A 13,618-nucleotide genomic window follows, 5' to 3' on the forward strand; every position below is an offset into this window, starting at 1 on the left:
TACGGCGTAACAGCACAGGATAATATTGTGGGAAAAACAAAGCGCCATCACTTACAACTACTTACCTTTTGGAGCAAATCGATGAAATTGCTACTCCAGTAGCGGGGATAATGAACGGGCGTATTCAGTATGTTCTTTATCTCAGCCAGCGGGGTGTTGGAGTGCACCACAAAGGGGCGGTTGTTGCCTCTCATCTCGTAGGCCACAACGCCAAGGGACCACCAATCCACTGGATAGCTGTAGCCGGCTGTAATTAAATTGCAACATTCCGGATGCATTCAATTGGCCATATATGAGTAGTTCTGTTAGCACTTGTATAAATAATTTGATTTTTCTCGTCTCAAGTGCAGAGTTTTCACATTTTTATTAACCCGCTGACACCCACCCACTGCCAGCCCCGAACACACACACACACACTTACCCACTTCGTCCAGGGCACACAAGAAGACCTCGGGGGCCATGTAGGGTTTCGTTCCAGACATGCTGCATGCCAGGCCATCCTTTTGCAATCTCGTTGCAATATTAAAATCAGTCAAATGAGCGTGTCCTTAAATGAAATGTCAAGTAATTGATATTCACTCCCAACTCAATTAAAACAGTCGCAGGATATATAAAAATATGCATACATACAGGGACTATCATTTTGGTTACCCCCAACGAATTTAAATTTCTGGTTTTACCCCATTAAAAGTAAATTGAATAAAAACCTCGTTCATATCCCAAAACTAGTAACATTTCAAACCCAAGTTATGTGTAAAACTTGTATTTTTTCAACAGAGCAGAACCTTTTTTTATCTTAAATTTCTCGTGAAACATTTGACTTGCTTTTGTCAAACAATATTCTAATCTACTCGCCTATAATCGTGTCAATTAAGTGAAAACCTAAAAATTTAGTAAGTAAGATAGAGTAATCCCATCTGAACAGGGTTTCCTTAACATTCTGAATTATTCAAACTTGAAACTTTCAGTCAAGAACTTGAGGGTGAATTCGGGTTTAAAAGATATTTAGGAATATTTCAGTGATGTGCCTTAACTCTAGCTTTTCACGATTTTCTCAAGAACGGTTTACGGATTTCATCACCGAGTTCCTCGACTTCAGGTTTTTGCAGAGATCACTCCAATTCGGAGGTTCCCCTTTGGTGTAAACTAGTGTTAATAATGCATCCTTTTATTAAACTACTTTTGACCCTTTTTTAGGTCCTTTACACTATGGTTTGCATGGCGGTTATTCTTCGATTCGGCTTAGATCCATACAAATGGCCGGCCATTCTATAAACTTAGTTTCTTTGAGAAACTCAATCAATCCGGATACGTCATCAGCAATATATATATATATCTGTTTCCTTGTTCCTGCTCAAATATAACTCGAAATGCATTTAGTCATTTGTTATAATTCAATGGCAAATTAAGTTGGATTGCAGTGTACTGAGAGTCCATCACATGGCGCAATAGTCATTCTTAACAATCTTGCTCCCAATTCGTGACAAAATGATTTTGGAAACACGTAACTCGTATATTTCCATTATCTGTTTAAATTTAGTTCACTCGGAGTGTAGAACATTTTTTCGAAATTTTATTTTGTGAACCCGTTTATCCCATGCCGAAAAATTCCTAACAATTGAAATGAATTTAACTTTCCTATGTTCTTTTGCAAAAACTCGAGATGCTGTTTCAATAAAACGTGCCATGACGAATTTTCGCATACTCCATCTCTGCCTCCGCAATAAGACACGGCATTCGCATAAATCAATATAGCAGTAAAAATATATGTACCTACTTATACTTTTTATACATACATATATCGCAAGATAAATTATTGAAGCTGCTGGCAGCTATCTTGATGGCCGGCGATTCGGCGCCAAAGTTTTCCCTTTGACAAAGGGAGCGAAAAGTTGGCACTTACCGGCATCATCCAATAGAATATTATCTGGCTTGATGTCCCTATGGACGACACGCTGTGTTTGCAAATATTCCAGCGCACTACCCAGCTCGCACACTAATAAGGCCACACTCTGCTCAGAGAATTCCACCTGAAAGAGGTAAATGTTAATGTGAATGCAAATGTAAGTGCGATGGCTTTGGCGACGACCAAGCTCGGAAGCGAAGGTCGCCGTCAAGTAGTATATGACGCGATGACTTACTCTGTTCTGTAAATGATATCTTAAATCACCGCCAGTCAACAGGTCGCAGACCATGAATAAATCTTCCTCATCTGTGCGAAAGGAGCAGAGGAAAAGGAAAAAAAAAAAGGAGCATAAAGCATAAAGGTACCAAAGAACCAAGTCGGGGTATAGGAATTGCTTGGGTCTGGAAGCTGGGAAGGGCATCAAAAGAAATGCAGAGACTTAATTTGCATTTTGATTGCCAATCAGCAGGAGCGGCGCTTAGCGGCCACAGGTAGCTCAGCCCACCCACCTACCCCTCATCCCAGACTCCATTTGCATTTGTACCTAAGCATATATTTTCCCCAAACGCACATACGCATGTTTGTGTGTGTAAGCGATGTGGTTCGGTTTGTGTTTGTGTGCACTTACCCTGAAACGAGAACCATAAATTGACAAGAAACGGATGCTCCAATGAGGACAGCAGCTCAACCTCCTTGATAACGCCGGCGAGGGCACCACGCATCTCGCAAGCGGATCGACTCACATATTTCATGGCATACAGGATGCCGCTATCACGTTTCTGTACAATGCAGACCTACAAATCACACCCCATAAATATGGCATATCGAATGTTTGTACAGGACTCTGCTTACCTTGCCAAAGCTTCCCTTGCCAATGGCTCTTAGTATTTGAAAGTGATCAAAGTTCACTGAAAAGACAATTATGAAACATATCAAAAGAAGAAAGGACAAAATCATATGAAAACAACATATATTTATTTTCCATTGCCAGCCCCCAACCTCTCCCCACATCTCTTCATCCAACTCTCCAAACACATTCCCTTTGACTAAGATGTAAAAATGATGACTCATTGTCCTCCTTCCTGATGCGCTCACTTTTTGATTTCGGAATTAGTTTTCTAAGCTGATGGCGAAGACGATGACACACAAAGAAAGGTGGCAAAACATCGACATGCAGCAAACAAAGATTGGGATATCTATGTCGGACCAGAACAATAAATTTATCCCTATCCAAGTAGCTTAGTTTAAGCTGAAGCAACCGCTTGCTGGCTTGGGTTAGAAGGAACTCAAAATCGTCTTTGTTTAGCTGAGTTTGCAACAGGTTGAGGTCAATCTGGGTTAATTTACGCCGCCAAATGTAGCCTAGGAGAGGTCGAAACCGTTCGTGACACTGCAGCATGGCCACCTGTTCGGGTAGTGGCAAGAACTCGAATATCTGCAGCAGGCATAGCTCATCCAAATGCTCCATGGCGGATGTTGATTGGACGGGTGTATCTATGTGTTTTGGTTGGATTTGATTCGGGGCTGGGGGATGGAATGTAAATGTGTGTTTTTGATTTGCCCCTAGCTCCCTGCCTGCCTGTCTACTCAGTTTTTCCCTTCATTCATTCAGGCGAGTGTATGTACGTGTTTGTTTTTCACTTGCCGTCACTCACCATCTTCATCGGCAGTGAGCAGACCTGCAGCATCGGATCTGCTCGATGAATTGACGCCCATGTTGCTACATCAATGGCTGCTTCCTCGGGCGTTTGATTAGCGTCGCTTCGATGCAATCCAATTCAATTGCTTTCCCTTGTCGACTATCGCCTCCAACTGATAGTTTCAATTGGCGTCTGTTCCAGTGCCTGGGTTTGCCTGCTGAATTTGATTAGCTTGCCACTTGCACATTGATGGGTTTAAGGTAATTGTTGATATTTGTCAACGGTTGCCCTGGAAAACACAGAGATTATTGTTTCGATTAACACTTTGGGCTCAGACAGTTTTACACAAATTCTTAAAATACTCTTCTAGTTCACCCTCACAGATAGATGTAGATTAAGGATAAGGGTTCCACTAATTCTTCTGCTTAACTTATTGTTAGACAGAATCTTGTCAAGAAGAGAATCGGTTACCTATAAGGATTTCGATTTGCCCTTATCACACAATGTTTGTTTTTGATTGGCTAAACGAAATTTTAGTTTAAACCATAGACAGTAGGGATAAAAACGTTATCAAAGTAGGTTTGTAATCTGAGAAATATATTAAATAAACATTTATCAAACGATTATATGTACTAAATTAAAGAACGATTGAAGGTTTGTGGTTTTCGTTTCGAAAATATACACTCTTTCTTAAATATAAACATAACGAAACAAGGAAACACTAACTTAACCGAAATTAGTTTCTAAATGCTAAATAAAGTAAAGTAAAACTCTTTTCAATCAATTGCTCTTTTTTTGTGATACATATGATTAAGTCATCCGAAACTCCTGAATCCGAGACAAACATTGCCTGCAGTAAGTAAAAGACTTCAGTTCAATTTAAAGTCTGGGAAGTAATTAGGTTGTACAGATAAGTATGCTTTATATGGTGCTTAAGATGCTGAATGTGGGTTCATCTGGAGAATCGAGATTGGATTCGAGTTTTAAGATGGATTGTTTTGGGCAAAAGTTTGTTAACTGGTTTCAGTTTTCAGTTAAGACAGCTCTAAAGGACGATACATGACATCTCTGACCCTTAACGTTTATTCTAATGAGATAAGCGATAGGCAGAAGTAAAGTAATGAAACGCTTCTTTAGTTTTTCTACTGCAATCAAAACTTTGATTGGCCTTTCTCTTTGGCTGGTTGATTCTCTGTAAGACGACGCTTGTGGTATAGAAAAGACAAACTCATTATTAAATTAGAATAAACATACATCACAAAGCTAAGTAAATATTTGGAGCAAGCCAATGTGGCAACTGTCACTTGAAACGTTAACAATTGTGATACATATAATATTATTATTCGCTTTCTCCTTATAAACCCCATTCATAAGTTTCCCTTCCCTACCGACAGACAACACGTTCCGCTCCAGACTATTTATTCAGTTTCAACGCTCGACAAAGCCATGAATTGCTTGAACACCATCAATATCAAGGCCAAGGGGAGCGGACGAGAGGCTATAGTTTCGTTGCGGCAGAACGAATTGATACGTAATTTTCGTGCCCTGGTGGCCGTGAGATTTGAGCTGGCCATTGATCGGATTGTGCTCGTTTTTGGTGGTCATGTGCTCTGGGATGTGGGCTCAATTGATCATCACGGAATCACCTCGGGTGTAACAGTGCATGTAGTTTGCCGACAGTTGCCTGTTCCAAGTAACAAGGTCCTGAACTTCGGTAAGCTTTACGAGGGCGAAAGAAAATCGAGGAATTCTGCTTATTTCAAGCAGATGCTGGACAATCCGAATATATTGAGGGAGTCGCTACAGAGCGATCCTCGCATTGGACGTATTATCGAAGAGAATGCTTCGTTTCGGCATTATCTAAGCAGTGATCGTAATTTGCGTGAGGTGATCTCCTTGTCCTTTAGTCCGGCTAGACAGGAGCTAGGCAGGCGTCGAGATCTATACATCTTTCGCATGGAATCGATACCAGGTGGACATAAAATGCTGGACCGCCTGAACAATCACATGCGTGAGATTTATGAGAACAGTGTGGCCATGTCTTATCAACAGCTGTCCCAATCCAGTAGCTCCAAGACGAACAACGAGAATCCCCAGCGTGGACGAGAAAATAACGAGCCATTGCCCAATCCTTGGCTGTCGCAACCGAGGCCTATGACTGACATGGAAATGAATATTCGAACTCTCCAATACTTGCCACAGCATATCAAGAGTCAATGGCAATCGTCGGCAGGCCTCGCCCGTGGCCATCTAAGCTCAGACGAGACGCTGGAGGAGAGGGAACAGCAGCAACAGGACGAAAACCAATTGGAGGAGGAAAGGCAGCAAGAACCAGAGCCGTCAACAAGTAAAGGCACTTCAACATTGAACATGATTGATTTTCTCTCGTGCAATGAAACTCGCTGCGAGCAGCGCTACCAATCGCAACTTCATGAGCTCTGTCAGATGGGCTATTCGGATCGCAAGCGTAATATTTGTGCCCTTCTCATCTCCCAGGGTGATGTTAGGAGCGCCACCAAATTGTTGGACCACTGGAACCGTTAATATAGCAAGAGCGACCGCAATCACACTCACACGTCCACCAACTCACACCCCAGACACTCAGGCACAGTTAAAGTTTCCGTATGTTTTAGTTTTGTTCAATTTTGGCCACATGTCATGTGTCTCAGTATGGGGATTTAAGAAAATAATCGTTGTTAGGTAAATTACAGAAGACTCGGTCCAAAGAAAACGGAAATTTCACCATCTCTGACATTCGGAATGTCATAATTTCCATCACTGAGCTCGTATTTATATGATGATGGATGGATACGATTTTGTCATGTCCGGCGCACAACTATTCGCTTAGTGTCCTAATCTAATCCCAATATTAATCCCATCCATCTATTCATCCATCATTGAGCTTCTTTGCGCTCAATTCGTGTGACAGTTTTCATGGCGAACATATAAATTCTTCGGTCCATGACCAAAGAGAGATGTTGCCAATCCCCAATCAACACCCACTACCCACAACCTACAACTTATAACCAACCACGTAGTTATGTCCATATGTACATATTGCATACCGCTGAAAAATTTTAAAAATATTCAAAGTTTTTTCTTAAATTTTTATTGTCTCAACTGTTTTACTAACTCTTTTTACTTTTAATTGAAATTCTCGGGCAATAGTTGGTTATTTCTCTGTCTTGAGCAGATGAATTCTGTACCCCAAGGATAGGGATGACGTGATGAAGAAATGGTCTAAGTATGTGAGGCACAACATCGATTATAAAACCGCAAAGGGTCTTGGAAAAATGGCAAATAAAGAAACAAACAAATTTTCGTAACAAAGGAAATGTGTTCCGTAAATTACTCGTAGTTTCATTTAACTAAGGTTTTGGTTTTGAAAAGGCTTTACTCTTGAAGACAGTTTATATCCAACTTCCAAAAAAGCGGAAAGACCGAAAACGAATTGGACTGAAACTTATTTTATCAAAAGCCAAATTGGAGGCTAATTTAAGATCGGAAGATTATATCAGAGCTCCCATAGGAACAATCGGTTGGAAACAGTGACTTTCATCAATAAGTTCGTTATTTGGCATGCTAAGATTGTAGGCCGTCCTTTGTTTTTTTAGATAAAACGTTTTACATTTTGACGGCTATAGGTAAGAAAAGACTATAATAAACTTGCAAGGGTATTCATACTTCGGCTCGGTGGAGTTTAGCCCCGGCCCTCTGGTTTTACTTAAGGCAGATTGTAAGGTAGAGGAGCTCCTAGCTGGGTTAAGTCTAAGAAATTGCATATAGTTTTTTCCTTAATGAAGCCATATAAATGAAGTATAGAGTCTGATTAATTAGATTGGATTCGTTTAAATTGACTAGATATAAAGTTGTCTTAATATAAATCAGGAAATGGAAAAGCTGCCACAAGATGAAAACTGATCGAAATTCAGTTAAAGATTACTCCAAATTGATTATTCATTCAGTTGAATTTGTTATCAAATATTTATAAAACTCAACATTTCTTACCCCCTTTTGGTAGTGAGTGGCTAAAAAGTTGTGATTCTTATCAATTTCTCCAGACCTTGTAAGTACGAAAACTAAAGCAGAAGCCATTAAGGAGGTTAGCCTTAAAAAGGCAAACTCATTTAAATGCACAGGCACAGAAGAGGGAAGAGCACTCCGCGAAGAACAATTGCCACGAAACGTTCCCCCAGGGTGGCGGAGATGGTGATGGTGGTGGCGACTTAGGTGGCCAAATGGCGTAAAAGTATGGACGCTTTTCTTGTTTGGGTCCAGGACATTGAGTTGGAGCCGCTTCATTAGGGGGCCACACCAGGGAATGGTTGGATGATGGTGATGGTGACGGCGTTGCTAATGTAGCGAAACATTCGTTCATTTTGCTGGCTCATTTTTACATTTAAATATTTTATAAAAATGACAGTCGGAACAAGAGTCGGGCAGCAGAAACAGCAGCAGCAGAAGATACCTTAAATGTGATTGCTTGGAAAAGCCAACAGACTCTGGCTGGGAGCAGAGCCATGTGTCACCTTGAGGGTTTTCGTTTCGTTAACTACATACAAACATATAACGTTTACACAGACAAAATTTACATGGATTTCCGCTCACTAGCTTACCCCAAAATACTTTTCTGAATAGAATGACATGATGATCTTTTGTCAATTTGAAGGTTTCCCCTGTGTGATCTGATTAAATCTTTCTGACTTAAAGATAATCTTATTCCAATGGTTAACGAAAAAGAAATGAATTTTTTAAATATATATTCTCATAGATTGTTATAATTACTAGTGACACTCGGTCCTTGTTCGTGGCGTTATGTGCACAGCCTTCATGCGTGTATCTATCAAAGGGCCGTCAAATTGTGGGTCTGTACAGGTGCCATTGACCTGGCTAAACCAATAGAATTATGCATATGTATATCTTATATATATATATGCTTATGTTTTAATAGCGTTTACTAAGACCCTCTCATCGCATTCAAATCGAAAGTTTTTAAGGTTTTATAAAATTAGGAAAATTTAAATCATCGTCCAGGAATTTGGGGATATTCATTGAACTAATCGATTTTGGAGGACGCGACGTTAGTTATACCTCAGGGTCACCCATCCTTAAAACTAAATGCTTAATTATATATTTCTTGTTTATAAGATAGCTATGATATTTTTCTTTCTGTGCATTATTTGACTTATGTATCTATGTATAAAGCCAAAGGCAAAAGGCAGAGCGACCACATCGGAGCGTCCACTTTTCATCACGTGCGGCAGGCGACAACAGACGGTGTTGACTGACTGTAGCTTTTATTTAAATTAGATAAAAGTCTTTTATTGAGTTACGTGAGTTGCAATTTCGTCAGAGTCAACTTTGGTGTGGCTTGGTTTGGTTTGGTTTTTGTGGCTAGCGCATGTTCTGTGAGACATATTGGGAGGGATTGAGAGATGTGTTCTATGCCGATGTCAGGCATGTTGGTAATTATTCATTATTTTACCCAGTGAATGGAATTGAATAACTTACGCTGTGGGAAAGGAACTACGCGTGTGACAAAAGAAAATTTAATTCCAAGAAGGCGTTTCATGCCAGTTTTCATACATTTCTGTTTCTTGAAGGGATCTTGAATATTTAGTAGACATAAAATGTTGCCTACATGGAAACACTTTTTACTCTACTGTTGTTTTTATGCCCAGGTGCGAGCCTGTGAAAACTTCCGCCCACCCAAACAAAGCACTCATAAAGCGGATTTGGGACTTATGAATATAGCCAGCGAGTGGTGAAAGGGGTGAAAGGGATTGAATGGGTAACATAACAACATAAATGCGATTTCATGTGCACAACAAGTCGCGGGAAATGAAGTGTTATCAAACGGCAAGTGAAGAGAGAATGAGGATGAGGATGGGGATGAATGGGGATGAATCATCATCTTGACATTCACTTTGTGTGTCATAAGTTGCTTTCCTTTTGATGATGGGGCGACGCCTTTTAGTTGCTTGGTTGCTCTCTTTTAAGTTTGCATAGCACACACTCCTTTCGCATCCTTAAGATGTTCCTTCCGTTGGCCTTGCTCACTCATTTCGCAATATTCATACGCATACAGTGCTCAAATGTCTGACTAACTAGATTAAACTAAAGTTCATTTAAAGCACAGCATTTGGGTTTTGAGTTTTTGTTCTTTTTCAGGTTGGGATACGCTTTGCTCTCAATGATTTTGCACATTTCACGGTACAGTGAGTGCTAAAAATAAAGGACCACTTCACGAAAATTTGCAACTTTAACGTTAGCGTTTGGCTGAACATCATCGTAATCATCGCCATCACCATCGTGGGTTTACTTATTGATTTTACATAATTAACAATTGCGTGATTTGGGTAAACCGAAAATGGGTCAAGTTGGTTTACTTGATTGATTGGATTGGAAATGACGTAACCGAGGAGAGGTAAGGTGAGTCGAGCCGAATCGGTTTACCATATTCCTGTTGTGGCTTTGTTTGCAATTAGTGTTTACAAAACGGCCCATAAATATGTATAAACTCATGGCTCTTTTTGAGAGATTAAAATATTTGGATTACTTAGCCATTAGCCATTATCTAGGCATTTGTTAGGTGGCCCCCCCCCTCCATATCAAATATCTCAAAGCCTCATTTATCAGAGCTTAACAATTGACAGAAGAATCAATCAAAATTAAATGCTCCTAGCCTCCGATGGAGCAAGTTTCGACTTGTGCCAATTAAAAAGTGTTCCTAATTAATGGCAAGCTTGAAAGTTGTTTCATATTTACTTTACTTCTTTGAGCGAAAATCTGCTGCTGTTGTTTCCTTTTCTCAACGCTGCTTCCAAAAACTAATTAGACGACGAAAAATGACGGCTGACGGCCCCAGCGGGAGCCCATCGATTCGTCCATGGTAAACCCTTCATTAGCGGATGGGCAAAGGCAAACACCAGCCAAATCAGCGAGTTAAGAAATAAGAAAAATTTGCATCTTTTTCTTAGATTTTTGAACACCACACCAAAGATAGAGTAAGGAAAGTTGTACGAAATAGCCAGATGGCATAATATATGAACTTATGCCAATAATTCATAAGGGTATCTAGAATGTGCTATCAAAGTTTGCTTAAAAGTTGTTTTGCATTTACCTCGATTTCCCGCTCAGTTGGGAATTTCCTTTTATGCTTTAATAAGAAACTAAATTACAAAAGAAAACTGAAAAAAAGAACTCGTGTACCCACGAAGAATACGTATACGCCCCATGAAACAATAGAGTATTAAATCTGGGTACCGAATCAGGATGCTTCGTTTCAGGTGCAGTGCATTCTCACATTGTACATATTATTCAATTATTTTTCGTAGTCATACGAATTTAGCATTTCTTGTGGAAAATGCGACTTAAGCAAAAAATATGCTGACTTGGCCAACAAAATATTTAGAAGCTATGCTACAGTATGTTACCATTATAAATGTATGGGCACATTTATTATTCAGGAACAAATTTCATAGAATTTAATGAAACTTTTTCAAATTTAACACTCAACCCAACGATGCGCAAAATCCGTAAATTGCTGTATACTTTAGGGGGCTTTGATTGCCCAGCCCGTGATGTGTCATTGCTCAAGTTGGGCCCAATCGAAAGGATTACAAGTGTTGGCAAAGTGAAGACAAAAAAAAAAGGACTGAGACCCTCCGTCAGCCACTGCTCCAGCCAGATATATATTTTCCCACGACAAAGCCTTGTTTTATGTCTATATCTGTGAGAGAGTGTGTCTTGGCATCGTGTGTATGTGTGTTGGTTGATAACTTTATTGCGCCGCCTCCACTATTAAGATTACTTAATCATAACGCATACCGGAGTCTGGACACGCCTCTGTTCCCGTGCGACTACATACACACACACACACACACACACAAATGTATATGTATGTGTACTTTATAGCACATTAACACACACATATTCTGGAAGCAACTTGAGCTGAGACTGAACTGAAGCCCCATAAACAAGGCCATGTCTTTTGACAGTAACTGTTTACGGCTCCACCACATCAAATATAATATCATTCAGATTGGAATCATTTATGCCGCACATATTTCTTACATACATACATGTCTGTTGACTGATGCGTTTTATGATTTTTAAAATTTAATGGCATATGCAAACAAAAAAGGATCTTTCTTAGCTCACTGCTTTTGGCCTGCTAAACCTTTTTATTCATGTTCTGGTCCATCAATCAAAAAGTTTTTATGAAATGTTTTATATAAATTAACTAAAAAATTTCACAACTTTTTTTTTGTTATTCGTTTTATGAGTTTACACTTTTTGTGTTAGGAGTTTATTGATTTTGTTTCAAAGTTTTTGTTCATTTAAAATTTTTCATTCTATTGCACCCAAGTAATTATTCAAAACTGATGGCCCGCCCCTCCCAGCCGTATGATTTTAAATGGTATATGAATTGAACACTTAACACAAATATGTGAAATATCGAAGGATTGACCATCAAATGTGGCCCACTTTATGGCCCACAAATTTTCATACTTCATACAAGGCATCTCCTCTATTTTGCATGTATAACGAAATATGAGTTAAGTTCGAAGTCAAGCTTCCTATACTTATCATTTCGAATATTTTTTTCAAACGAATAAACAACAGAAACAAATTTCTTTTAGCACAGCTTCTTACTTTACCATTTTGATGGTAGTTCCACAAATTGAAGGCAATCTCCATGTACATGCTCTCAAAAGTAAGTAAAGGTAGAAAGAATTTTAAAATTTAAAGTGTCAATTTAAGCTCACAACTAAAGTTCTCAAAAATAATTATAACTTTTTGAAAGTTAGTTCATATAAAAAGATTGCAAACGACTCTCAGGAGAATGTTGTATTAATTATTCAACCATGCTGTGAAGATGTATACTAAAGTTGCCAAATAGTATGTAACTAGCAGAAGTATGTATGTATTTGCCGACTTCCTAAGACAGTTGAATAAACAATGAAAATATAATTATATTCGTTTTGGTTGGCAAGTTCTGGGGGTTTAAGTTTATTCTATTCAGATGAATAAAAAGAGTTATCTTTACTACAAATGGAACTTACATACTATTCAGTGCTTATAGCCGAAAACAAATTTGTATGATTACTAATTTATAATTGATTACAGTTAGAATTAATTAACAAAAGTTGTCTAGTTTGTCAAATTATTAGAAACTGCAAGGACAAACAAATGTTGAACATGTTTAATTAAGCTGTTTGGTTTCGGATTGCTTAATCTGATTTAAAATTAATGAAATTTGCTTCAACTAGTAAGCAGTGGGTCAAAGTTTTGGTTAATGACCCATTATTAAGTGCTTGAAATAAGCAAACTAACTAAAGCCATAAACCAAATAAAGTATAATTGACTTGACTAATTGACATTAACTTAAGTTTATTTGAGTTGGTATTTCTGTATTTCAATTTTTAACTATTCCACTATTCTGCTGACCCATTTCGGATCATGACAAAAAAAAATTAACTTTAGAGTGGTGAGCGTTGATATCTCTTTTGCGCTTCATCCAGATGCTCTATAACTCTATAAGGACGACCTCCACATTTTTGATTTGTTTCAAAAGTGACCTCGAGCTTGTTCATTCGAAAAATTATTAAAATGTTTATTAATTTGAAGTCAGAATAGCCATAACATTACTTAGTACCCTAACGAAATGGTATACTAACGATATGAGTCTAACTATGTCCTTGTAGTTCGGGCCGTTTTAACGTAGTTAATTCCTGCAATAAATTTCCTTAATAAGTTGCCTTTTCTATAGAGGGTTTTGATGGTATCTTTTATTATAGTGGTCCGATCCGACGAAATGCCAAATTTGATCTCAATGAGGCAATAAAAGGAAGAGAATAAACGGACATTTATATTTCGTCTCGAGTTTCCATAGTTTTCAAGAATAGTATACAAAAACAAAATTAAAATTAAAATTAAAATTTGATGCCATCAATTGTGTATTTGTAGTTGAGGCTCACAAATCCCTTTTGACCCACTGTATTTTTTGTACAGATGCGACGCGGGACACGGTGGTTACGCTGGAATATATTTCTACAATTTCCGGGAG

The 13,618-nt window shown here is 38.7% G+C and overlaps 2 protein-coding genes across 4 annotated transcripts in view; one reads left to right on the forward strand and one right to left on the reverse strand.

Annotated features, from left to right (window-relative positions):
• LOC137582458 (serine/threonine-protein kinase 32A) overlaps positions 1-13,618 on the reverse strand; it is a 33,612-nt gene that overhangs the window by 1,201 nt on the left and 18,793 nt on the right. For both annotated transcript variants that reach the window (XM_068297007.1, XM_068297008.1), the window contains exons 2-8: positions 3,562-3,835; positions 2,759-2,814; positions 2,535-2,700; positions 2,142-2,212; positions 1,904-2,030; positions 422-547; positions 66-247 (exon numbers count right to left, since the gene is read on the reverse strand). In XM_068297007.1, coding sequence (XP_068153108.1) covers positions 66-247; positions 422-547; positions 1,904-2,030; positions 2,142-2,212; positions 2,535-2,700; positions 2,759-2,814; positions 3,562-3,622 — 789 coding nt within the window. In that variant the 5' untranslated portion in view covers positions 3,623-3,835. The remainder of the gene's footprint in view (positions 1-65; positions 248-421; positions 548-1,903; positions 2,031-2,141; positions 2,213-2,534; positions 2,701-2,758; positions 2,815-3,561; positions 3,836-13,618) is intronic.
• LOC137582597 (ubiquilin-2) lies at positions 4,122-6,651 on the forward strand. 2 transcript variants are annotated; one of them, XM_068297196.1, is made up of 2 exons: positions 4,122-4,200; positions 4,941-6,651. In XM_068297196.1, exon 2 carries the CDS (start codon positions 4,993-4,995, stop codon positions 6,088-6,090), a length of 1,098 nt encoding a protein of 365 aa, XP_068153297.1. In that variant the 5' UTR covers positions 4,122-4,200; positions 4,941-4,992; the 3' UTR covers positions 6,091-6,651. The 2 variants fall into 2 exon arrangements, with proteins under 2 accessions (XP_068153297.1, XP_068153296.1); XM_068297195.1 differs by lacking the exon at positions 4,122-4,200 and adding an exon at positions 4,252-4,401.

Source organism: Drosophila tropicalis, unplaced genomic scaffold, assembly GCF_018151085.1.
Source record: "Drosophila tropicalis isolate 14030-0801.00 unplaced genomic scaffold, ASM1815108v1 contig_859, whole genome shotgun sequence".
Lineage (NCBI taxonomy): Eukaryota > Metazoa > Arthropoda > Insecta > Diptera > Drosophilidae > Drosophila > Drosophila tropicalis.

Bases quoted from the DNA above. Each gene is read 5' to 3' on its own strand.
- LOC137582597 (XM_068297196.1), top strand. From the start codon at position 4,993: ATGAATTGCTTGAACACCATCAATATCAAGGCCAAGGGGAGCGGACGA.